The sequence below is a fragment of the Cynoglossus semilaevis genome, chromosome 5 (genome assembly GCF_000523025.1).
Source record: "Cynoglossus semilaevis isolate Cse_v1.0 chromosome 5, Cse_v1.0, whole genome shotgun sequence".
Taxonomy (NCBI): domain Eukaryota; kingdom Metazoa; phylum Chordata; class Actinopteri; order Pleuronectiformes; family Cynoglossidae; genus Cynoglossus; species Cynoglossus semilaevis.
In genome coordinates this window covers 7,160,249-7,186,299 of record NC_024311.1, presented here as the reverse complement: position 1 = coordinate 7,186,299, position 26,051 = coordinate 7,160,249, and the positions used below count along the sequence as shown (strand labels likewise).

The 26,051-nt window shown below is 42.1% G+C and overlaps 2 protein-coding genes and 1 long non-coding RNA gene across 6 annotated transcripts in view; 1 reads left to right on the top strand and 2 right to left on the bottom strand.

Annotated features, from left to right (window-relative positions):
• Positions 1-10,453, bottom strand: part of il16 (interleukin 16) — a 12,279-nt gene extending 1,826 nt beyond the window's left edge. Inside the window, exons 1-16 of the mRNA XM_025055403.1 lie at positions 10,346-10,453; positions 10,124-10,237; positions 9,602-9,716; positions 9,242-9,315; positions 8,682-8,931; positions 8,294-8,411; positions 7,722-7,854; positions 6,522-6,609; positions 6,178-6,398; positions 5,576-5,710; positions 5,187-5,339; positions 3,764-3,857; positions 1,755-2,788; positions 1,227-1,354; positions 872-1,037; positions 5-103 (exon numbers count right to left, since the gene is read on the bottom strand). Of these exons, the coding sequence (XP_024911171.1) occupies positions 5-103; positions 872-1,037; positions 1,227-1,354; positions 1,755-2,788; positions 3,764-3,857; positions 5,187-5,339; positions 5,576-5,710; positions 6,178-6,398; positions 6,522-6,609; positions 7,722-7,854; positions 8,294-8,411; positions 8,682-8,931; positions 9,242-9,315; positions 9,602-9,716; positions 10,124-10,237; positions 10,346-10,438 (3,015 nt within the window). The 5' untranslated portion in view covers positions 10,439-10,453. The remainder of the gene's footprint in view (positions 1-4; positions 104-871; positions 1,038-1,226; positions 1,355-1,754; positions 2,789-3,763; positions 3,858-5,186; positions 5,340-5,575; positions 5,711-6,177; positions 6,399-6,521; positions 6,610-7,721; positions 7,855-8,293; positions 8,412-8,681; positions 8,932-9,241; positions 9,316-9,601; positions 9,717-10,123; positions 10,238-10,345) is intronic.
• Positions 6,608-25,807, top strand: LOC112487004 (uncharacterized). 4 transcript variants are annotated; one of them, XR_003049672.1, is made up of 10 exons: positions 10,549-11,142; positions 11,664-11,814; positions 12,452-12,538; positions 15,279-15,401; positions 15,475-15,538; positions 18,964-19,113; positions 19,332-19,593; positions 19,677-19,720; positions 19,987-20,068; positions 24,213-25,807. It is a non-coding gene; the product is annotated as an uncharacterized LOC112487004 (long non-coding RNA). The 4 variants fall into 4 exon arrangements; XR_003049673.1 differs by having other exon boundaries at positions 18,964-19,428; positions 19,519-19,593; XR_003049671.1 differs by lacking the exon at positions 10,549-11,142 and adding an exon at positions 6,608-7,399 and having other exon boundaries at positions 18,964-19,593.
• LOC112487003 (uncharacterized) lies at positions 11,372-22,820 on the bottom strand. Its single transcript, XM_025055404.1, has 5 exons — positions 21,021-22,820; positions 15,673-15,910; positions 15,231-15,510; positions 12,397-12,536; positions 11,372-11,774 (listed from the first exon to the last, which is right to left on the bottom strand). Exons 1-5 carry the CDS (start codon positions 21,031-21,033, stop codon positions 11,633-11,635), a joined length of 813 nt encoding a protein of 270 aa, XP_024911172.1. The 5' UTR covers positions 21,034-22,820; the 3' UTR covers positions 11,372-11,632.
• Positions 25,808-26,051: the final 244 nt, after the last annotated feature.

The window sequence follows — 26,051 nt, the reverse complement described above, 5'->3', positions numbered from 1 at the left end:
TTACAGTCAGAGCTTTACTCTCCAGGTCAGAACCTCCAGCGATGCTGAATCCCAGCCCCGCCCCCTCCTCCTTGTGCAGTATAACAACATGGATGTCCACCAACTGCTGCAGTTAGAAAATGAAAAAGAAAAAACATGCTGAGTCATTTCTGTTATTCAGTATTTGTTATAGGTAACATTCTGACATCGCTGCTGGTGTAGGTGACACTGGAGCTACATACAAGGGTGGAGGTGATAAGTGTTAACAATCTGACAGTAACAGAGCGACAGAAACACAGATCAACATGTCAGAAGTGAGAAAAGAAAAAAAGCAGACTTAAAAGAATCATTTCATATCTATCTATCCAATTTATTAATTATGTCAAATGCACCCAAACCAATACCAGTATTGCTAACAGCCCTGATACTTAAAACTGTGCTGATACACTAAACACTTGCTTCCTTTTGGCTTTTCACCACAACCATCAGCTCACGAGTGATTGGTGATACCAGAATGATACCATGGCGACTACTCTGTGGGCAGATTTCTTTTTACCAATACCGATATCAGTGGTCAGAAATCAACTGACTGTCAGTGTTTTCCTGCTCGGTGTCCTCGATGTAGCTGTGGTTGAGTGCACACACTCTCTCTCTCACTCACTCACACACACACACTGCACATCATCCTGTTACCCACAGAGCTTTAACACATATATAACACCACCTAAAGGTTCACTGAATATTTACTAAAACCCAATCTGAAGATAGACCACTGGTGGTACTCAGTATTAGAGAGTACACAACTAAACATATTTGTACTTGGTTTTGGGATAACCCTGGTTTTGGGACAACCCTAATTCAGCTTATGTGATTTTCTCCTCTTTTTTTTTACCTTCAAAGTCTCTTCATCTAGACTCGACACTTCCTGAATCAGCCTCTGTACTTCCTGTGGAGGGATGGCTGAGATGACAGTCTGAGCACATGAGGAAGTGACTGCTGCCTGGTCATGTGATGCCCCCTCCTCTTGATCAATGGTGAATTCTCTCAGCTTGGCCAAGCTGTAATTAAAAATCATTAATAAAAGAAAAAGATTTGTACATAAAATCAGTGTCAGGTCATAAAAGTTTAACGTTCTCTTCAAAACAGGAAGTGATTCACGTCACATTAAACTACTTCCTTATATATATATTCTGCCACTTCCTGTGTCACAGTTACACACTGTATTACACAGTGAGTTGTTTCTGTACCTGACAGAGAAACCTGGGTCAGTGCTGTCTGCAGCAGAGTCCTCAGATTCACCAGGGTTGGTGACGTCCCCTGATGATGGGGTCTGTGGAGTCCGGGGGTTTCCATGGCGCATCAAGGCCTGTGACACCTGTTTCAACGTAGAACACAAAAATATTACAGTACTACACACACTAGAGCTAATGTTAGCTACTACAGTCCTGGTACACACACTAGAGCTAATGCTATTCTTGGTACTTATTTTTTTTAAGTCATATTTATTTTTATTATTATTTTCCTTATTATTATTGATTAGGATAATGCTGTCAATTAATCATGATTATTCATAATCAAATATTTTACTGATTAATCAGATTGAAATTTTAATTTAAATAAAAACTTCTGGGTTGGTTTGGATCAGTAAGTACCACAGAACTTTCCCAATAGGATACTTTGGGTTGTTATGGTAAATACAGAAGCCAAATACTACACAGTACATGATAACATTGACTACTTCAAAACAATAATTCTTTCCGTGTGTAAAATATTACCTGGTTGCCAAATGCAAGTATTTTGTCTAAACTCTCTTCCTCTATTCCCCTCCCGGGGGCGCTCTCCGGTGGTTGACCAGTGCTTGTAGTTGTGTTCAGAGGCTTTTCTTGGCTTTCTGCTTCAACCTCCTCCACCACCTCTGGAGGACTTTCTTCTTCTGCCAGAATGGTTGTAGTACATACAGCAGGAAGTACATCTTCATTCACATCCACCCTGTCCACCTCAGTGGTCTGTGGTGGCTGTAGGTCCTCCTGGTCATCACAGACTGGATCAGGGTCAGGATCAGTGTGGTTGGTGTCGGAGGGTGGATGTTCCGTGGTGGTCTGGACGGTGGACCTCGTGACAGTGAGTTCTGCCTCTGGCACACTCGTAGACTTGTTGGATTGGATCCCGTCGTGGATCCCATACTTGCTTTTTGCACTCGGCTCAGGTGAGACCACTTTCTCCACTAGAGGGAGTGAGGTGGAGGGGGCCACAGGCTTCCTGTAGTTCCCCTTCTCTGCAGCCTGAGGACTGGAAAACGTCTCGAATGAGTGGATCTTCTGCTTGATTGAGAGACTGGACCCAGACGAAGCTGATCTGATTCCAAAGTTTCGGTTAAATTCCCCGGCATGCCTCAGCTCGGCAGGTTTTGCTCGATGTTTCTGGTCCTGCTCGTCTCGAATTTTCTTGAGATTCTGGCGAAACCAGGTGGGTTTGGGCGCCACCGGTGGCCCCTTCCGTTGTTCTGGAATTTGGCATGTGCTTTTAGAATTCATGTCGAAAGTTGGATCAGAATTCACATCCATGGACGTGCCGTTGAGTTCTGCCTCATCCTCTTCATAACTCATGGTGGTCGGAGTACAGTCGGTGTTGACGGACTGTGTGCTGTGAGCAATGTGGTGCTGGTGGATTCCAGGTAGACTTTCAGGAGATCCTTCTGAGAGACGAACCCAGGGGTCCTGCAGGTGCTCTTGGGAAGGTTGTTCAACACGAGGCTGCCTCTTCAGAGCTCCTCTATTCCGATGTGAGCAGAGCACGGCTGAGGAATCTCCTGTCAAGACAGGAAGTAGAACGTACTTCAGAGAGGCGAAGTGTGTTTGAAGGATACGTATGACTGTTAAGACCAAACTGTTGTCTGAGGCGAAGTGTGTTTGAAGGATACGTACGACTGTTAAGACCAAACTGTTGTCTTATACTTATAGTTATACTTTCAGGTTGTTCAACCTGTGGCTTGAGAGTCACATGCATATTATTTTACACTAAATTTCCTTCTTGCTTGCTAACAGCAAACAACATAATGTTGACTCATCGTATCTGTCTGATTTAAATGAACTAATTTAAGTTTTCTGTTCAATTCTATGAAAAAAAAAATTATGTCCAAATTCAGTCCATGAAAATCCAAACTTTAATTAACTGTCGTTGGACTTCCTGTTTTCTCACAGTTGTGGCGTCATTCACTTTTCTCACTCTAGGTGTAACAGATTCAATCCTTCCGTCTGTTTTTATGTCCTCACTTGACCTTTTTTTCCCCTGCATTTTGCACAGTTTTTATTTTTTAAAAACTACATAGTATGTTCAAATCATGTTATGTTAAGATCAAAAATGATTCTGGTGAGGTTTTTTTTCCCTATTCTTTCAAAACTGAGGATGTTGTAATTAAAGAAAAAGAAATTGCAAACTGTTGCTGATTACGACACTTCTTATTACAAAAAACCCAATCCTTATTGCTCCAGGTTTTAATTTGCAACTAATTGCGACTAACGAATTTTTAAAAATAATAAATAATATTGAATAATAGAAAAATATAATGTAAGAGTATTAGTGTGGCAGTGACGCCACAATAATAATTCCAAGTGCTGTGCACTGCCTTAAATTTCCATTTCAGCTCAGTTCCCTTGTCTTAAACAGGAAATGTGACGACTGACACGTTTACTTAAACCAAGGCATCAACCTCTACCTGCTGTCAATCCACTGGAACCACCAGGTGTCTCTATGTGGAAAAAAAAAAACCACAGTAAATTCCTACCTGTGCACTGACTCCTTTTGTTGTGCGTTTCAGGGTCTGGCTGAGTGGAGTCGTCTTTCCTTCCTTTGCATCGTTCTCTAATTCGTTCTCCTTCCTGTAGCAGAAACAGGAAGTATTGTTGTTTCTGACAGAAACCACAGAGATTTGAGAGCAGTCATGTTCCTCTGCTTCCGCTTCGACGTTCGTCTGCATTTGGTACAAGATACACAACATGCTACGGCTGAGCGCTAACGTGCACCTGTGGACACGACTGCTGCTGCACACTCAGCATTAATGTCCATTCATTGGTCACTTCTCCAACAAACAGGACAACTCATCATGCTGAATCACTGACCTCACATTACACACAGTAACTGACACAGACAGGGAGCCCTAGGTTAATATTAAACTACTTTGCCCCCCCACCAAAGTACACAAAACTAATTATCAATATTATTGTTATATTTCCAAATTAATTATTTAATTTTCTTAACCATAATTAGTTGTGATCAAATACATGATTAATCCACAGCTACCTTGCGATTAACCAGAATACAAATTTGAATCGATTGACAGCACTATTATTGTTATTATTTTAGGGTACACCTACCATCACCCAATGACTAATGACTGGTCAAGCCCCCCATGACCCAGAAAATGATATAATGAGAAAATGAATAAATTAAAAATAGGTATAAAATACACCCATGCACTTGGCATGCCTTCACTAGCATGAAAACAGACAGCACGCCAACAGGTCACCTACGTTACTGCAAAGTAACTTCAGCATCTGTTGTAAGGCTCTGTACAAACTGCTGAAGAACTGCAGGCAGCAGCAGAAGAAGAAAAGAGCAGAGAGAAGAGAGGTGAGAACAGGGAACCAGTACTGACTCATCAGAAAATATTAGCTAATCTAAGCTTATTTCAGAGGTAAGCTGACCTTAGCTTAGCCAATACTATCTGTACAATACTATCTCTGTTTGGTGTAGCTTAGCTTAGCTACGTCTGGCATACCTTTGATTATCTTACGTTAGCTTAAATAAACTAGTGTCTTTTCCTAAAAATGACATTTAATGATCCTTAGAATTAAAAAAAACTTTTCTTTTTACATTTTCAGGTTAAATCATTCAAATGTATTTCTGTCAAACGTTCCTATCCATCCATGTTCCTGTGAACGCGTCTAGACTGTGGTATGTTACTAACACAGTGGGCGTGTGTTTGAACGGCTAGATCGTAGAGCACGTGTTTGCTATTAAGTCACATGTGGTCAATTAGTGTGAGGCCCACTGAGTCCTGGTGGACAATAACATGTATGTACTATCACCCACAATGGCCCCACATACAGTACTGTAGTGGCAGCTACACTTGGACGGCCGAGTACTTCAAATCTGTAGTACCGATATAAACACTGGACAGTCAATCAGTGGATGTTTGTTTTAATTACCTGGCAACTGCTGAGTGATGTCTGCAGGTTCTCGCCCCGGATTGGGGATCCTCCACTAGAACCACTGGAGTCTCCGTTATAGCCATCCTCACTGGTCACGTCCTGAGGCCAGCAGTGCCTTCGAGGAGTTCCCAGCTGAACCCGGCAGCTGGACTAAACAGGTAGACAAATGTGCACACCAACACATGCACACTCTGTTAGGGTCAAGTTATTATGTTTTGTTGCAGTGTCACTTTTCAGTCATCATGGTGGGCACGTTTTTCAAAGGCTACGACTGCTGCTAAAGTTAGCAACATATCAGGGTTTCAGAAGTGTAAATGTCTTTACTTTTGGTAGGGTAAGTAAAAAGTTGTAAGTGATAACAAATGAGGAACTGATCAGGGTCGAACCTTGGAGCTTTTCACACTTAGATCCAGGGACATTTGACTGGAAGGGTTAGCTGCAGGAGAGTTGTATGGGATGTTATAATAGTCATCAAACATGGGCACAGATAGTCTGGTTTCTGACCACATGTCCGTCACGGGCTGTAGAGACAAAGGACAAAAGAAAAAAAGAGGTTTGTCGAGAGACATCGCTCATTTGACCTGAAAAATGACAGAATATCACAAAATACATGTGTGAACTCAGAGCCGACTCTTAGGGCTCCACCTGCTGGAGGGTGTGCTGTTCTAAGAAAAGATATTAAAAATATGAAAAGTAATATTAATATTTTTGCTGCCCCAACTGAACAAGCAGGTGTTATGTTCAAGTCCAGACTTGTACAAGTCAAAGTATATACTGACAATACAACAATTTATATTTATGTTGTCAAAAATTGGACAAATATTTACTGTTACTGGGACTGAATGTTATTTAAGACTTTTAGTAGTGTAGTTTGATCTGGCTGTGGTAGGTCTGTCCTACACCCACTGTCCGTTAATGTTTGCCCACAGCGTAGCAATGTTGATCCTAGAGTCGGCCCTTCGTGCACTGTGATTGATCATGTTGTTACTTTAGGTCCTTCGAGGCTGTGGATGTGGCCCGCTGGGTGATGATGTTCCTGGTGCAGGTTCTGGAGGGTGAGGCAGCGGTTGTATTGCTGGCCATTGGTGTCGCTGCAGGAGCGGGTCATGGTCTTGTGATGTCTTCCTACTGTCAGCTGACTGAAACTCCTCTCCAAACAGGGCTCCCACCTCTGTCGACCGTGAGGGCAAGTGTCCGGTCTGCGCAGTCCTGCAATGGTAAAAGCGATTTTAAACTCATAAAAACATACTTTCACCTGGTTTGTCCATAACATTAGATCATGTTATTTTATCTGAGTGGTGAGATGACGTCACCATAGAAACAGTAGCTTACCGTCAACAGTCCATTGGCTCTTGTCTCTCCTCGGTTTGCTGTTCTCCACTGCCAGAGTGATTGCATCGTTCAGCTGCTGCTCTGAGACCTGGGTCACACAGTTGAGAGAAGTTAGGTCCTCCGTCCACCAGGGTCTCCTGCTCTTGCTCTAACGTCCACACAGACCACCACTGTCCTCTGCTCTGTCTCTGTTAGGACCTCCTTCTGAGGAGGAACATTGTCTCCACCTCCTCACCTTCAACATGTTCGTTATTGTCTGAAAAACTGACATTAGTCTGGAAATTAACCCTGTGCTCAGCACTGCTCTCTAGTGGATGTATTGCTTTAAAATACTATTACTATACTATTATTACTATACCAAACGTAGGGCGCGAAAATAATTAATGGCATTTCGGCTGGTTCTCGTGTATCGGCTCCCTAATAATGCACGTTAAGATCTCAAATGGCTCCTTATAGTTTTTTTTTTTTGCTTAAATAAATATACTACTATACTACAGTTAAATGCAAAATTATGTTTTATGTATTATGTAAACAACACAAATAAACCACGGGTTGCAGGACGCAGGTCTAGGTTCTCGATCCTGCTCGAATCATTCACTTAAGAGGAACGGTTCTGAGAGACGGTTCGTTCGCGACCGAGCCATCACGAGCGTACGGGAACGTACGACGTTTACGGACGTACTTTTCTACGTAAAGGAAGTGCAAACCAAACAGACCGATAGCGCCACAACGTCCGGGACTGCTTCACTGCTAAGAGAGTTTTTGTTGCTAAAACGTTAGCGACGTTAACGGAGACTAAAGGAAAATACAAACATTCACTGAAAAGTGACGGGGAATTTAAAGGACAAAAATAGGAGCACTGACTTCTACAACTAAAGGTGAGACCGGAACCGGATATAACTTTAATAAATATGGCGTCATAATGACAATAAACAATTTACCCAATATTGACTTTAGTTAAAGTTATTATTTTGATATATTGTTATACATTTATCACAGAATCCGTATTCAATTGATTAAAGGATTTAAAACATAGCGTAAAAATGTATTTGTTTTTCGAAAAAGTTACTTTTAGAGTTTATTTATTCGTAAGTCTGATGCTGGAGTCAGTACTTAAACCTCATTGTGGGTCACTGTCTATTTCTCTGACACTCTTGAAATGTTCTAGAAACCATGAAGCAGAATTGGTTTGTCACATACGTTGGGATCAGGGTGGCGACTTATGATGATGTGGACTGGACCTGGGCTGCAGTGGCTCAGGACAGTGTAGACGTCATTCAGTGCCATGCTGTAGACCACATTGTCGTTGATCTCCATAATCTCATCTCCACACCTGGACAAGTTGTTGAAAGGACAGCTTTACATCATGGCAAATATAAGACGTCAATACAAAGCAGTACTTGTGTTACTACGTTGATTAGGGTGGTCCCGATACCGAGTACCATGTGGATAGTTCTTCAGGTTCAAATACATACTGTATGCAATGAACTGGAAGGACGTGGATACATTGGCCTTTTACTACTAATGCAAAGTCAATATATCAGTCGTAAAGCTAAATGCTAAATGTCACATAACAGAGACCCAACTTGATTTTTTTTACTCCGTCGACAACATAGCTTGATGTGGCGTCAATAAGGAACTCGTTGTTGTGGCTCTGATTCACAGAAGGGCTAGAACAAAATTCTACTAAAATGATCCAGTGGTCCAGCACGATAAAGAATCTGACCGAGTCGTTTTAATCCAGTGTTAGCCTTGTTGTTTATGTAACTGACCTGAGTCTACAATCCATATGTGCCACAGATCCAGGTGAAAGGGTGTGGATGTAAATCCCAGAGCAGCCATCAGCTGATGGAACACAGCAGAGTCCGATACCCAGACCAACACCAGCCTCTGAAAAGATTCACATTCAGTTTTTCAGTGAAGTCACTGTTTCAAGTGACATGTTATAAGTTAAAATGTTTTATGTGACACAGATATTTCACTTTAATGATAGTTAACCTCCATCAGCTCAGTTTCTATTCTATTCTATTCTATTCTAACCTCCATCAGCTCAATGCTTCTGTCCTCATTGGAATTACTAAATAAATAATACATTATTCCTGTGGTTCCCAGAGTAAGGCTCACGACCCTGGCCGGTAAATTAAAAATCTGAAGGCTGACCTTTGTGCAGTACAATCTCCATCATGACGCGGTCCCTTGGTTTAGTGGGCTGACTCGGGTGGGTCACTGTGTTGCTGCAGGTGTTGGTCAGGTAATTGTAGCCTCCCATGTCAGCGCTGACCCTCGCCATCCCTGTGGTGGAGCTGAGGGAGCGCGACCTGCAAAGCTGGGCCACCTGGGTTTGACCACACAAGACCTCTACACGGAGGCTGGTCCTCACCACCAGAGTCAACAGGCCTTTTCTGATTTGCTGCAAAGACAATACAGCATCAAGTTAGTGATACCTTAGGTAGTCCACGGGGGACTAGCATGTGGCCCAGGCACCACGTTGGTGACCCCTGGTTTAAAGATAATTCTTCCATTTTAGGTAAATTTATTTTTCGTAGCACCAATGCCCAACAACCAAAATAACATTTTTATGACTTTGCACTCTGCTAGTCTGTGGTATTGTAGTAGTTGTTCAAATTCTAGGCATGCAGAAAACACAAAAGTTTGTTTTAATTTGCTTGGGTTTGATAAAACAATCGAGTCAGTTGACTCAGTGGTTTCATTTTTCTCACTTTGAATTTGTGCAAAGCTTCGTCGTGAGTCAGACCGTGTAGAGACTCTCCGTTCAGCTCCAGGATCTCGTCTCCTGTACAGACACAGACCAGGTATTACTGTACTGTACTGTACTGTACTGTACTGAGTCCTAAAGACAAAGACAATATGTGGCTTTCCAGTATGTAGGAATGTTTGTAAATGAAAAAACAAAGTGGTTGGTGTACCATAGTTTGAGAACCACAGACCTAATGTGAACACATTTATGGCAATAAGTCTTCCCAATCAGCTCGTCCTTTACAGTTACAGTAATAATGCTGTTCTGCTGTAGGTATTAATTATATTACTGGGGTATTTTATGGGTTTATTCTCACACTCACCCTCTTGCAGCCGTCCATCAGCTGCCGCAGCCCCCCCAGGAAAAATGGTCTTCACGTAGATCCCCATTGGTCCATACATGCTGTCTCTTCCACCCACAATACTGAAGCCCAGACCCTGAGGAGAAAAACCTGAGCAATAAAGTTTAAAGCTGTGACGATAGTCAAACCTCACGTCTGCTTCTGCACAGACTGTTTTAAACGTCTGCTTCTGCACAGACTGTGGTTTTACTTATAGCCTGATTAATTGACATGCTGATGGAGCAGTAAAACTGTTTGAATATAAACTGTGAAGATCAGGCCAGTAGAGTTCTAATATGAGCTCAGTGTGATGACTTTATAATTATAAAGTGAGCAGCACTTGACCCACATGGTTCTGAACAAGCAGGCCATCAAACCCAGTAGGGTCAGTAATGCACCTTTACGTGGTCAAATACAGCAAAACACCAAGATCTACAGCAGTCATATTCAATTTGTCAGTTTGCTGCAAAATGGCAAAAATGTCGTAATCGTAGTACTCACTACCTTGCCCTGGCCTTTCATCAGTACTATGTTACAGATGATAAAGGCCTGTTGCATGTTGCTGCCGGGAGGAACCAGCTGTGTGGAGCTGAGCGAGCGAGAGGTTCGATGCACTGGCTATAACACACACACACACACACACACACACACACTTTTTTTTAGTGTTTAATCCTGACATTTTCACCAATATCGGATCAGGCCATCCCATACAGTAAAAACAAATACCTGTGTGGTGTAAGGAGGTTCTAGCTGCTGTGACAAAGACTTCCTGTTCTCATGAAAACCACCATGACTGGTATACAGTTCAGGGTTCTTCATGATGATGGTGTCCAAGTCTCCGATCCAGTATGGCTGAACACCTGATGAAATAACAGTCGTGGCTTTAGTACTTTCATACTTCAGTACACATAACGAGACAAATATTAGTACTTTCATACTTCAGTACACATAAAGAGACAAATATAAATACAGCAACGTCAGCACATAACGGAACATCAGCTGATATGGTTGTTATTTTTAAAGATGTCAAATATTTTTGGCAGCAGCACAGCCTTTGATCAATGTGTCCAATCACAGAGCATTGATAGCGAAGTTTCCATTTCTGGTAGGAAAATGTTGGAAATGTTCGAGACCAACTTGTTGAATGAGCCCGCGTCCTGTTGGTATCATTGATGGTCTTTTCATCTGGACTCTGTTCTGTTTTCACTGTATTCCAGCATTTGTCCTCATTCACCTCAGGGATTGGTAACTACACACACACAGATGCACACAAATACATTATTCTTCATAAGTCAAAGGTCCATTTATTATAATTATGTACCATAATAACAATTAGGGCTGTCAACGCAAACACCCTAATCACGTGGGTGTGGGCTGTATGACTGTGATGGACCTCCACAGTGTTGTCCACTTGACAGTAAACACTCACTCTGTCCTACAGTGCAAACAGTTCTTTACCTTGAGGGGATTGTTGTTGGCTGGAACTTCATCAGTGTGTCCAGGCAGTGATAAAGACCTCAGAGGTGAGTGCCTGGAAATTGTTGTCATGTTGNNNNAGGGAAATGTCCTGTAGTGAAGAGCAAGGTGTTGGGTTCACACAGCTGCACGTTTCACTGGCAATAAAATAAAATAAACCCCTGACCTCTGTGACCTTTTTGGCTCATTTACAACCTTTTGGATGTAACGATGGGTCTCAAATCAGTTAAAAATCAATACAAATCTGTGACAATTCGCATCGGTTGAATGTAAAAATGTAGTTTTTTTTTTTCTTCATAATGATCTTTTTTTGGGGTGTGACACATACAGTAGTCCTTAAAAAAGGGTCATTCTTTTTTTTATTTCATTTATATAGGATTCAGCACAATCTTTATGTTCCATTTCCTGGCACTCCAAAGAGTGGGTACTGTTTAGGTTGGTCTATGTGTTCCTGTACTGGCTCCTCAGATTGGTTTCCAAGTGTGTGGGATGAGTGGGTGAATACTCAGAGTACCAGCCACAGCGAGAGGAACAACATTAACATGTAACTGCTCTTACCTCACTACAGGCTCTAATGTGAACACTTCTCAGAGCCTCCTGCTCTACCATCCAAGTGCTGCCGTTTACAACGTGTCCGTTAAAAGGTGCCAGCTGGTCTGGACTCGGGAAGCTGCAGCTCCTGGAAGAAGGAAACAGAAGAGAGAGAGGAAGTGTTGGAGGTGATGATAGGACTGGTTTAGAGAGATGTACACTAACAATTAGGGATGTCCAATATTACTGGCCGACCGATATTAGCATAACTATGTAATATCTGAAAGAATCATCATAGTTTTTTCCTCCGATATTGAAAACCTGATAACGCAATGTCTGGGTTTCGTCAAATGATATGTGCCCTAAAAATAGTTTTGGGGATACATGGCTGTATATTGATGTGAAAGTCACTAGATGGCAGCAATGACGCTCATTTAATGTTAATAAAAAAAAGTTAATACCGGACATCCCTACTTATATGTGCCTGTTAAACATATTTGCTGATTGTGTGTTAACCAGTCAAGGACACTTAGTTGTGTATTAATTTCATTCAGCCTATTTAAAGTTTCTTTTATTTTCAGTAATTAAGTTAACTTAATTTCCTGAAGGGAACTCCCAAGGGTTCATGTAAAAGTCATGCTAAAATGCTAAAATATTCTGCTGTTCAATTCAGTTTGAACGTTGAAAGGCTTTTGAAACTAGGAGACAAACTGTGAACTATGCTGTGAAATCAGTGTTAGCTTTTTTATGCACCTGTTGTTAATAATCACCTGTATGTGTTTCTTTCGTTCCTCTCTGCCTCCCTGTTACTGTCCCTGTCCACAGTCCGGACCATGTCCTCAGCCCTGTGTGGTGTGGACACCTCCTCTGAAGGACCAGTGGCAACACACATCCTCCAGATACTGCTCTCCTGTAAGAAAGCACTCGTTTACATACACATAAACATACATATATACACTGTACACACACTGGACATATAAAGTACACTGTTTCACTTGTATGTTAAAAATAAGGTTTATGAGCTCATAAAGTGTGCACTGACATTTCAGGAAATAGGAAGTTTTTATAGACGATTGAACCATAAAGTGTGCACTGACATTTCAGGAAGTTTTTATAGACGATTGAACTTGAGTCTTTGTTTATAGAATCTGTTTATTGGGCGTGACTACATCAGCTGCTAAATTTAAAACCTGTAAAATATGTTTTTATGATGTGGCTAAAGCACAGTTGACGCTTAACAAGTTCCATAATCACAGACTCCCTGTGTGTTCTGGACAAGACGCTGCTTTGTCTAATAATTATATATACAAAAAGAAAATCTTCACTGAGCGAGTGTCAAGCAGCCGTAGCTGTTAGCACTTAGCATGGTGGCTAAACAAGGGAAACAGAGCGTGGATTTTGTTTATTTAACAGGTATTTGAAAAGGGCATGATACTGTTAAAAAATTGTTAATTTCTAGCATACAGTTACGATTGTAGTTATGTAAACTGACAGTTGGAAATACACTGTGAAATGTTGTATTTGTGTTTCTTAGAAACTACTGTTCCGACAACAGGACTTCAGTTCTCTTAATTCCTGGGCTCTTTAAGGTATCAAGGATTTGGTTCCAAATGAGAGCATTAAAGTCATGTCCAGGATATAGTGTCCTTCTTGTAGGTGATTAAAAGTGATTGATGTTGTACATGGCATGAATTAGCCCCCGAGGGAAACACTGATCCATTAAATAACTGTTGTGCTCAGCGTCAGTGAGGGTTGTTTAGAAGCCCGGGCGTCAGTCCAGGAAATGGTACACAACAGCCAGATGTGAAACGTCCACTGTGGTTCTTAGCTTCATTTGATTTACGGCTCTGAAACCTTTTCCCACAAATGCTATAGCTGGTAATAATTGACAGAAAAATAGAGCTTGGTCATTTAGATTTTTACATTATAGAAAAAAAATAACGGGATTAACGCGAAAATATTGGTGCTAATGTTTTGTTGAACGGGATAAAACGGGCTTGGTTTTGTGTAAATTGCAACGCTAATGTTAGCTACTGTTAGCTAAATGTGCAAATAAATAGAAAAATATATTTTTATTTTTATTTTAGTTTGTGTCAGTTGTTGTCATTTCTTAAAATTCGATTAAAAGCATCATATTAAGAGCCCTAAATTAACAATTTACAAAAATTGTACAGGTCTGTTTGTGGTTTCATTACAAGTAGAGAGTCGTGAGTTTGATTCCCAGAGGAACCACACACTCAGCGCCTCCTAGGGGCAGCCTGTTGCAGCAGATCTGCTGTTAACAAAAGAATTTCCCAAGTGTGGGATCAATAAAGTTCAAATTATTATTATCATTACAGTGAGTGAACTGCGACCCACGGACTCGCCCCACTTGACATTGGAGGAATGTGTCAAGAGGGCGAGATGCAGAAACTGTCCTGCACAACAAACCCGGTCTTTGTCTGAATGTTTGACACTGAGGCTGGTCACAGTTCTAACACACCAACACAGGGCATGTGATTATCATGACGTTCAGACAGGAAACTGTCCTGACCGTGACAGCAGACCTGGGCTACACCAACAACAACAACATGTTTATACATACAGTAATACTTCAATCAGAAACAAATTGACTATACAGTAATACTTCAATCAGAAACAAACTGACTAATTTGTCCAACAGTATGTCGTTTTGTCAGACAGTTTGTTTACCCTACGGCGGGAGGCTGCAGGACCCACGTGTCCTGGAACGTGCGGAGGATGTTATTGTGTCATTAACATAACAATTCATCATCCTCCATCAGACAGACGCAGTAACGTGACTGCAGCTGCTGATGTTCACATGCACTGAGAGTGAGGGTCTCGGGACTGAAGACGGTCCCTGACACATCAGCTGTTCCTTATTTTTATTTTAGCTTCCGTTTCCTTTGAAAATCATCCCAGAGTAATTAGAACACACTGTGATAAAGGACAAAGACAAAGTCTGTGGGGTCTTAATTCGATGTGACGTGATGTATCTTTCTGTATATCACTGGAAGTCAGACCAACAACAACAGGTAGAGGTCAGTGTTTCTCACCTGTTTTTATCTGTGACTAATCCAAATGATGGGATTATTAATTGTCCTCAACAATATGAATCAGTCTACAGTCCTGAACAGTCCATCTGACTGTGGTGTCAGCTGTAGACTGACAGACTGTCCTGATCTCAGTCAGGCAGCTCTGACACAAGCCAGGGCCGCTGACCAGTGGTTGACGCCTCAGCAAACACATGCTAAGAGCTGATGGTGAGATGTTAACCTCGAGGTTTTTTCATGTGTATAGACTGTGTATTAGTGCAGTGATAAGTGAACGGTTAGTGCCTGATGCTTTTTTTTATTTTTAATTATCACAAATGTGAACGGTTAGTGCCTGATGCTTTTTTCTTTTCTTTTTAAATTTCACAAAGTAATTATTGAGATCAATGTTTGAATTGTGAAATATCCCATCCATTAATTGTAAGAGTCAAGCATTATTTTGTCTGTTTTCAGAAATATGTTACTGTCATACAATTTAAAATGGTCATCATCATTTATGTTTTCTCACCGTTTGTTAAGAACACAATAAGTACTTGTTCCTGCAGTTGTACCTTGATGCTGAAGGATCTTCTCAAGCTCCTTTTCTCTTTAAACGCCAGGTTCTGATGAAGCCGATTGTCCACCTTTACACCCCCTCGTTTCCCCGAGGCTGACTGCTGAAGGTTCATCTTCAAGTGTCCGTTCCCCGTGTCCCTGAATCCCACTGGAACTCCAGCGGTCAGGTCTGTCCTCCAGCCAGATGTTTGCATCCATTTTTCTGTCCCTCCTCCCACTGAATTCCTCTCTTCTGCACAGTCATCCTTAGTCTTGGAGTGACACAGCATCAGGGACCTGGACGGGGGTTAATCAAAGTCTGAAGGTCAGTCACATGTGTCAAACAGGTCATGTAGCAGTCGTCATGAAGGTCTGAGGTTCAACATCTGAGTAGAAGGGTTAGTGACCCGGCTCCATGTGTGTGAAGCGGTCTGTAATCATCTGTCAGAGTTACGGTACCTCGACAGCAGTTCCAGCTTCTTGGAGCGCTGGTTGTGGCCACTTGTTGGTTGGTCGGTTTTCCCTTGATCTCTGCGTCTCCTTTCCATCCTGCGAGAAGCCGCTGTACTTGCTTTCCTCCTTTGATGGGAGTATCGTAGTGGCATGGCAGTCAGAGTGTGTGTGTATGTGTGTGCTGAGTACTCGGGAACCAACACACTCCTCCCAGCCAGCTCGAAGCCTAATGGACAGGGACGCTCTGGAGGGCAATTAGAAAATCCAGTTAGGACAGTCTGAGGGCATCAGTGTGTTGCGGAGTGTGTTGCGGAGAACACAGTGTTGATGAAAGTACTTTTCTTTCCCTTTCTAAAAAAAACAAAACAAACAACTGTCTAACTGTCCACATGACTGCAGCTAATTTGCATTGTATTTCTGGGAAAAACACATGTTTGGACGCTGCCTCGCACGCACACACTGTCACATGCTTGTTTGCAGGTTTGTGCAGCGGAGATTGTCAGTACATTACATAAGTTGTATGGCTGATCATTCAGACATGCTTATCTTTAGCCAAAGCATGTCGCTCTTTACTGTTTTATTATTATTCAAAGGTCTCCTTCAATTCCCTCTGTGTAAAATCTGAAAATTATTTTAGCTTCTTTTTTTTATGATTTGTTTTTTTAACTTTGACTTTGTTCAGCGAGTCTCCAACCCTATTTAGAACATGTTTGTACAGCAGTAACCATGCTCAGGTCACACGCAGGAAAGGCGGTGACTGCTCTTGCCTAACAGCAAAAAAGGTCAGCAGTTTGATCAGGTTGCAGCTGAAAGGTTTTTTTTCCCATGTTTTTGATGTTCTTGCCTTTCTGATTTCCTCCCACAGTCCAAAACCATGCAGAATAATTAGACACCAATTCACTGCAGGTGTGAATGTGAGTGTGAACGGTCGTTAATATGTATACAGTATGTGGCCTTGTGATGGACTGGAGAACTTTCCAGGGTGTTAGCCCGTCTTTACCCAATGAATGCTGGGATTGGCTCCAGCTCCTAAAAGAGACTGGGCAGCCAAATGTATGTGTCTTTACTGCAGAATTATATATTCTATATATATATCACGGCTGGAAATGTAAATGTTCACAGGGATGTAGGAGCTCTCTATGTACTTTTTCATACTAATTGTACATTTTTTATAGTAACTGTATATTTACTTGTTGACGTAGTTAATTTCTATGTTCACCAAGTTTCATTATTTGTTTTAGTTTTTTCACCCAACCCATCTGCATTCTCCTGTCCTCACCCCCTATGTTTTTTCTAATTACCGTATTTTCTGGACTATAGGTCGCACTTTTTTCCTTTGGCTAGGTTTGCGACTTATTCTCAGGTGTGACTTGTATATTGAAATATATATTTTCACATGTTATTTGCTCACTGACAGCCGCTAGAGGGCATTGGTGCAACTTATACTCCAGAGTGACTTAGTCTGTAAAATATGGTACTCAACTTTCCTTATCTGGGGTTGTCAAAATGACCATGCTTGTTGTGGGCAGCTCTAGTCCCAACAACAACAACAAAAAAAGTAATGTCCCTAAAAGTATAGCTGTACCAGAAACACAGTCACACACACACACACATACGGTTGTACCAGAAACACAGTCACACACACACTCACATACTGCTGTTCTAAATGGCAGAGACACATGAACATACTGATGCTCAACCACGGCTCAGTTCAGGTTCACATTCTGTCCCACACCGCAGCAGATAATGGTGTTAGCCACCGTCCCGCTAATGGGCTGCAGCGAATGATGCTGCGTACACATCACATCCACACTTCACACTCCAGAGAGTTGTACAGGATGACCCTCAGATGCATTATACATGCTACTGTGGATGGCCTCTTCCATCTGCACTGAACACTTAGTCAACAATGGGTCGAGGCTGAGAAACACATTAGACCTCAGTCTGGTCTACTCCATGAACCTGGTTCCTCTAAAGTCAACTGACAGCTACTGCTGCTTTAGACCTGCTACAACCTGGCAATGCCGTTGGGAAGGGGTTTGAGTTTCCACAGAGGCAGACCCACATTATGACCTCATTATGACTGACAGATGTGGCATTTCACAAAAAAAAAAAAAAAGATTTGCAGTAATTTAAAAAAATCTTTTTGAGGGAAAAAAAGCTAATGCGAATACATTTAGCACAACTCCACACCTGGCAAACATTTGGACTTGTGCTCGTAAATGTAGTATTAGGGGTAGGGGCTTACTGTATCTGAATGAATCAGCCCCGAAATACCCTCAGGTTTCTGTGAATGCACTGGAAGACAGAGTTGTCTTTCCAGTGAATCAGTGGTCTAGATGCTGAAAGTCTGTTAGCAATTATGAAGCATTAGTGTTCTCTGGTGTTGGCCAGGAAACGGAGACATGGATCTCCAGCTGGAGGTTCCCGTCTCTCTCCTCCACACTTTTATATGCTCCCCAGCTGAATGTCTGCCAACACGCTGGGAACATTCACAGTGGACGGATGAGATGTAAATATAAACATGAAAATGTGATTTAGAATCGCAGCACATCCGACCGGCGGCATCACAAGAGTCTGATCTGATCCAGATATAACACGTTAGTCAAATAAGGAGAACGCACGGCACGTAAAGAGTAGTGCAGGCGGTTATCTCAATACTTTGCTTCCATTTAAATTAGTTCTAGTGTTTATTTGGAAGGAACCGTGGATGGAAATGTGATCACACCAAATTAAAGCCACGGGTTTGTTTCTGAAAATGTTCGTGCTGAAGAAATACAAATAGGAAAAAACAAATTACGTTTTGAATGTACTGGGATGATAATCATTAAATCCATTGATCACAAAATTGAGTGTGTTCACAGAGAGTGTAGTCGGCTTATTATTAGGGATCCACCTAATGGTGTGTTTATAATAAGGGGTGTTCACGTACTATGGGAAATTTGAGAATTGTAAAACATTCTCATGAGAAATATTTTTTTTGCATTTGAAACGATGTATTTGCATATGATATATTCTTTATAATTATCACATTAGTGGTTGAGTCTCAAAATTATGCTATATATAAACAGTGGGACAATATATCGTCCCAGGCCTCCTTGTATGTCTTTGTGTATGTATGTAAATGTATGTAATATATATATACATATATACTGTATGTGTGTTTATATATGTAAATATATTGGAAGAGTTATAAGAGTTTTTTATATATATATATATATATATATACATATATATATATATGGTCTGTGACAGAAACCAATCCTCACACACTGGCCTTTCAAACATTTTTCTTAGGGACTGTGTGATGTCAGCGTTCATCCAGGCCAACTTTCCTCTGACACACACTGCCTCATTGAGGTGAGAGCACAGAGCAGTGTCACTGTTCACATGGACCGAGAGGAAAAACTGGGTGGGAACGTGGAGCACTGACGGTCACATTTAAATGTGAGCTTAGACTTAAGGCTAAATAAACTGTGGTTACACATGTTTGCACGGTGTGTGTGTGTGGAAATGCACTGAGAAATCTAACTTGTTGCCTGCAGCAGCAGCACCGCACAGACCAACAGAGGCGTATTGAGAGAACATCTGTGGGTGGACTCTCTGCAACGCTGAACAAAGTGAATGTTGTTGCTGCTTTCTGCGTGTTTTTATGTTATTTTCAGCGCTCAGATGGTGCAGCAGGACAGACTGATGACAGCCAAGAACACCACGTGATGGGAAACACCTCTCAGTCATGCTGCAGAGAAGCTGCTCCGCTCTGTACGGTAACACTGTTGTGATTGTTGTGAAGCTTTGCCCTCAAGATGCCTCCACAGACACTTCCTGCCCATCTGGCCTCTGTTGTCACAGTGTGGAACAACAAGTGCACGCTGCTCACAGACCTGTGGTCAAGTCCTTGACTGGTTCCAGGTGTGCCAGGCTCAGGTAGGAACAACATTTTGAATGCTCAAAAGTTAGCCGTAACAATGAAAATAATGCTTTACTTGTGTCTCCAACACTGGCCACAGGGGGGAGAATGGTCAAACTCTTCAATCAAGGGTCCCTCAAATTGGTACTAGAATTCAGTCCTAAACCCAGACACAGACACTAGTTCTCAGTCTCCCGTATTCTCTAGCTGTATATTTGTGATACATTTGGAAAAAAATTCAAAAAATGTCTTTGTGGAATGGTAGTTTTTTATCTGAATACCACTGTACTAGAGGTAACCCAAGTACGTCAAAGTACATCAAACTTTGAGAATGAGTGATCTTTACTACTTCATCTCTGTGAGTGAGTGAGTGAGTGAAAAGAAAGTCCTGTGACTATTATTTATTCCAGTTCCCAGTGTGGATCAACAAGTCCATGCTGCTCACAGACACGTGGTCCGATCCTGGTCTGGTTCCAAATGTGCTGCGCTCAGGTAGGACTCTTTATTTTCCTACTGAGAAAAACTTGTGCTCAAAAGTGGACTGGTCAACTGTCCAGGGTATGACCCCACCTTTGCTCAATGACCTTTGCTATTGGCTCCACCCCTGTTAATTTGTCTTAGATTTAAAATGGATCCATTAGTTTCCAAAAAATCCCAGCCCAAAACTGCACTGGGATCTGGATCACAGTTGATACCATGACGGCCTACATCCATTCCATTACTCTGTATGTGACTGACCCTATGACCTCTGTGAAGATTCTCATTCATCCAGGTCATGTTATCCAAAGAGTTTAGTGGTAAGCATCTGGACTTCTTCTTGGAGCTTGAAGTTCAGTTGAGTTTAGTTGATTACAACTAAACTCTGAGTCAGAGGTCAAAGGATAACTGACCTTTGACCTCTGTGGTTTTTATTAGTAGCTTTGACAGTTTTTCTAACTTTGAAATGGGAAAAACTGCCCGACACCGAGGCACCAACGAGTCCCAGGATTAGAGTCTTACGGTGGAAGAAGGTTGATGGTTTTAGGCCCTGTTTTCTTAAGTTAACATGAGGCGAGGTGGCACAGTGGTAGTTCACATACCTTCCACCAGAAGGTTTTGGGTTAAATACCACATAGCCCCCAGAGTATAGAATGTCTGTACAGACCACTGCTGTGGAGACAGAGGTGGACGAACTGATTCTTCTGTCTTAAATTAACATAGTTTATAAGTTGACCTTTTTGTTTAGGAAACAGTTCAGTTTCTTCAGTTTACCTGTCAGTACACACTCTGAAAACTCCAGACCCACTCTCTTCTTAGTTTTACTACTTGATTGAGACTGAGGATATGTGCAGTCACCTTTGACCTCTCAGCTTTTATACCTGTGAGAGATTGGTTTCTGTGATGTTAATAATTACTGCTGCATTCTCATAGTGCATACTGAGTAGGTGGTGGAAGTATCACGTACCGTAGTCGATCATGGTGCCTCTCTGCCAGCGTCCACTGCTCCTGGTGCAGGTTATAAACACAGGATCCAAACACTGATTCAGTCCAGAGAGCGGGTCGGTGCCTGGTGTTCATCTGGACTCGTTTGCTGCTACTCCTTCTCCTACTCCTACTTTTCCTCCGCCCTCTGCCTGAAGAACACAATACTGTGTTTCAGTACGTCTCCGCTCCCCAAAAATCACTGCCCCTTTTCCTGTGAGCCGTCCAGGAGAGGAAAACACACCACAGTCTGCCGGGCCAGGGCTCACACCTACTTTACATCACACACATGCCTGTAGTGTGTGCGTGTGTACTGCATGAATAGATTCTCTGTGGGCCACTTCTGTTTACATATAAACACACACTCCTTACTTGAGTGTGTGCTCCGGTGTGAATCCCAATTCAGTTTTGGGCTTTGATTTTTTATTTTATTTTGTTTTTATGGAAATGCAGCTCCAGACACCGACCTGATGGAGTTTGTTGTCCATGAATGTGGACTCACTCTCTGTTTTATGCTCCCAAGTAGTAGTTAACATATCGTTAGCATTGGTACTTTAAGCAGGAGCTGCAACAGTTAAACAGCGACAGTCCCGCTGCTACGTAATTATTGCCACCACTGCTTCCGAATTGGGGCAGATGCACAGTACCAGTCTACCTGTTGGTGTCACTGTTCCCTAAATAATAGACATCCTGAGGTTTGTCGTTGCTGTGCTCGGTTTATCAATGAACAACGTCACCGTTGTAGTCCATTCGTTTAACAGCTAGTAAAGTTCAAGTGTGTAACGTGTTCCTAGGCTTTGCTGAAGTTGGCTTCATGTTGGTAATGGCGCTGTCAGTGATGCCGTTGTGTGACCATCATGGTTACAAATACAGGACAGCACAATAACACGACAGATATCAGGACACTGGCATTCATTTTGTTGTGCTTCCCTCTAGTGGCTCGTTCTTGTAACTGCGATTGTGGTTTTGCATGGAATTAAATAAATTCGAAATGGAGCTCCAGTGTAATAAGTCAAAAGCAACAAGAAATAATTACCTTTAGTATTTAAAAAAAGTACAAAAGTACTTTCATCTGATTCAACATCTAAACATTTTGCACAAATAATATCACTGTTGCCATTTGTTGATATCTGATGGAAGGTAGACAGGAAAAGTCAAAGTGATGTGAACGGAGCTGTGGATCCCAGCGGTGTTTCTGCCCTCCACGGTGTGGTGTCTGTTACTGCAGGCCTGGAAATGTGACAGTTCTGTACAGTATCAGTCTCAGTGGGGAATGAGCTCAGTCACAGTAACTTATCCGCCAGCAGCAGACAGAGTGTGTTTCTGTACTGCTCTGTGTGGAGGAAGTGGACCACACCTCAGAGGGAAAAGAAACATCCCCAGTAAACAGGCCCACAGCTTGACTTTCCAGGAAGTTTCACTTCAAACTGCGGCCCGGGCCAGTGGACCCTGCAGCAACAAACCACTGTGTTTGAACAATAACACACTCGTCTTCTCTGCTGTCAGAAACAGAACAAGAGAGCAAGAGAGCAAGAGAACCGGATCGGCTGTGGATTCTTGAACAAGAACCTATTCCCATGCTCCCCTAGTGGTTTCAGTTAGGGATGTTCGATATTAACTTTTTACCGATATCCAATATGTCGATATTGTCCAAACACTTACTATTTCAATATCAACTGATACGATATAGGCCTGGTAACATTTATTTATTTATTTGTACAAACCACTGTACTAGTATGAGATTAATTAAATGAGCTGCAATGCTGCCATCTAGTGACTTTCATTTTCATAGACCATGTTTCTCCCAAACTATTTTTAGGGCACACATCATTTGGTGAATCCCAGGCATTGTGTTATCAGGTATTTATTAACGGAGGAAAAACCGATAACGATTCTTACATATATATGTATATATGCTTATATTGGGCCCATGATATCGATCGGCCTGTGACCCAAAAAGGTTCAAGCTAATAGGTAGGAAGAAATGGTCATGAAACATAACTTTGTCCCCTTCTGCGATAGCACTATGCCCCTTAGCCAGGTTGCACCCTCCATTTTGGAAAGCACTTGGTAAATTCCTTTCAGTACTAGTGTCATTCTCATTTGCTTAGCCAGGTTGCACCCTCCATTTTGGGAAGCACTTGGTAAATGAAAAAGTTTCAGTTTTCTTTCAGTACTAGTGTCATTCTCATTTCTAATTGTAGGTGGAGCAATTCCATCCATTCATTCTCCTGTAAGTTTGTTTAGTTGTTTAGACATTGTGATGCTCCTGCCTTTCCTTTTTTTGTTTTTGTGCCATACCTGAAGCACTCTGGTGCCCCCAGTGGAAGCATGCTGCCACTTGAAAAACAACCTAACGTTTGCACCTGCCCTCTGTGTTTAGGCTTTAAGGAACACTGACTGTGAAATTAGAGGATTGACACTCCCCCCCCCACCCCCCCTCCTACTGGGCCTGGTTGTTCTTGTCCTCCTGAGTCTGTAATTAAAGGATTAGTAATTTCCTCTGTGATGGAAATAAAGAAAACACCACCTCTCTAACACAAACGTTTCTGCCTCGGCCGTCTGGCCAATCCGATCACTCCTACGACAGTGTAACCAGCTGTGACTGGACTGCAGTTCTAACTGCCCCAGAGATAACCTGCTGTTTTAAAACTTTCCACCTTAACACAGCAGAGTGTTTGGACGTGACCCTTTGACAAACTGATATACTCGTGCTGTGTCAACATTTGCACATGTGACAGAGTTCTCAAGTGTGTGGTAGAAAATTCTCCAAGAGCTTGAAGCCTCGACAGTAGTTAGGATCAGTGACATCACCACTGCACCACAACCACTGTTTCACCAACACTCATGGCGTCATGGAGCATTTAAATTAACTTTGTTAACCCACTAACTAAGTTCTAGTGTTTCCATACAGAACTACCATCAGCTGTACTTGTGGGGACTTTTTTCAAAATGTCAGATTAAAGGTTGGGATTTTTACTAGTTAATTATTTGTAATAGTTAAGGTGAGGGTAATTGACTAGGACAATGCCCCCCTTCACCCCTCCTATCCACACACACACACATACACACACACACTTAGGAAACCACCTGGCATTACCGTATGTCTTATTAAACACAAAGGTCACTGTGTGTGTGTGTGTGTATTTTAACAATGATTGTCTGCTCATCCCAGGCCTGGATCCAAAAAAAGATCTGTGGGCAGGTCAACGTGGCTCAAAGGTCAGGGTGTGGGTGTGGAACCGTCCAGCCGACCTTCTCTTCCCCTCTGCAGACAAGACAAAAGAAGTTGGGGGTTTGAGTCTCTGAGGTCAAGGGTGAGTGTAGTACTGTTCCAGGAGCCGGGCTGGGCCGGGCCACAGTTTAAAAATGGAGCGGAACGCCGGCCAAGTTTCCACTTTCTGTGTCTTTATGTTGAACAGAGGGTGTTTTCAGTAAAACACAGCAGATGTCAAGGCTCAGTAGAAACTTCTGGACTTCATCACCTGCAATAACAAGTGAATCACCCTGGCTGTTAACAAAGGACCTGCTCCACAGAGTCACACACGTTTCTTTCTGAAAGTCAAGTATGTTTAGGGGCTAAAATTATTCAAAATTATCTTTTTTTAATCATAATCAAGCACCAGGGATGCTGGGAAAAATTGATTCCAATTGGCAGGTGTCTTTTTTAGAGTAAATATGTGTTCTGACAGTGGCTGTGCTGAAGGTTGTTGGTTCAAGTCCAGCTTGTGCTCAGTTCTAAGTTGTATTGCATCGCTATGGCGACCCTGATGGAGGGCAGCAGGAGTGTTTTCTTGTTTTTCTTTTCTGTAATTTTCTCGGAAATATTAACGATCATTTCCTGGACCGACTGGTATAACTAATTTGCTGATCCAAAAATGGGATTCACTCTACAGTGTCTCGGTGTCGTATTACACGTTGGAGAAGGAGCTTTGTCATTCAATCAGCCAGACATGAATAATGCAGCCAAGATAAGGTTCCTCTTCTCAGGTTACTACAGTGTTCTAGGAACTGATTACATTCACCTTGTTGTTGGTCAACCAAGAGTTTATATCTGCAGTAGAGCGGCCGCCAGGAGTCCAGCACTGACTCAATATCTACAGTATTATTTCATTACCTGTGGTGACAAAGGCAGAAGTAGATGAGTTGTTCTTCTCTGTTGTCAGATTAACATGGATTTCATATGTGGACCCTGGAGTGGGAGGATAACTGGTTCAGTCTGTCCAAGTAGCTGGGAATACTTTTCCTACTTTTCCTCAAATGTTTTCCTGTTTCCCTTTTGGCTGCCATGTGTGTAGGCATGCAAGGTCAAAAGGTCTCTAGATGAGATTTTTCATGAAAGAAAAAAAAATCAGATGAGCTTCACTCATTTGAACAGGTTTCCATTGACATTTGGTTAAAAAGTGACCTTTGCTTCATTTCGGAGGCTTAAATAAAAGAGTTGATCAAATCAAAGCTCAACACTGGACAAAGATACGACGATAAAACTGATCAGAACTGTTGGAGGCGACTTAGAAAGGTATCTTATCTAGAACCTTTGAAGTCATGACATCTGTCCTAGATCTTTTTGACTTACAGTCTCGTTCTCAGCTGAGCCAGTGTTTACTACAGGAGACAGTACTTTATGTCCACATTCATGAATAAAACACTAATTTACCCACATGGTTATTTAAGCAGCTCCATATGATGCAGTAAAGGCTGCTTACACTATTCTTCCACGTTGGTGTTGTTAGTACTGTGGGGTGGGGGGGTAGAGGGGGGAGAGGTGGCGATGGGGGCATTCTTCGGGATAAGGATAGGCAAGTGTTTCCCTCCTGCAGCAGGAAATGGGCGAAACCTTGCCTGAAAATTAGGACTGCAGCAGTGTGTCCTGTGAAGGAAGCCACTCCTGACTGGACAGACTCTGTTTCCTGTTGACCAGTTCCTGTTGAGGACCTGGAAAACCCAAGGTTTTTCATCTTTGTTTTGCGCCACAGATTTCCTTTAAAATTATTTACTTTAGTTAATTACATAG

Bases quoted from the DNA above. Each gene is read 5' to 3' on its own strand.
- LOC112487003 (XM_025055404.1), bottom strand. The intron at 12,537-15,230 runs GTACAACTGCAG...GCTTTCTTACAG, and splicing joins GAAGATCCTTCAGCATCAAG to GAGAGCAGTATCTGGAGGAT. The intron at 11,775-12,396 runs GTGATTATTAAC...TCCTTCTTCCAG, and splicing joins AACGAAAGAAACACATACAG to GAGCTGCAGCTTCCCGAGTC.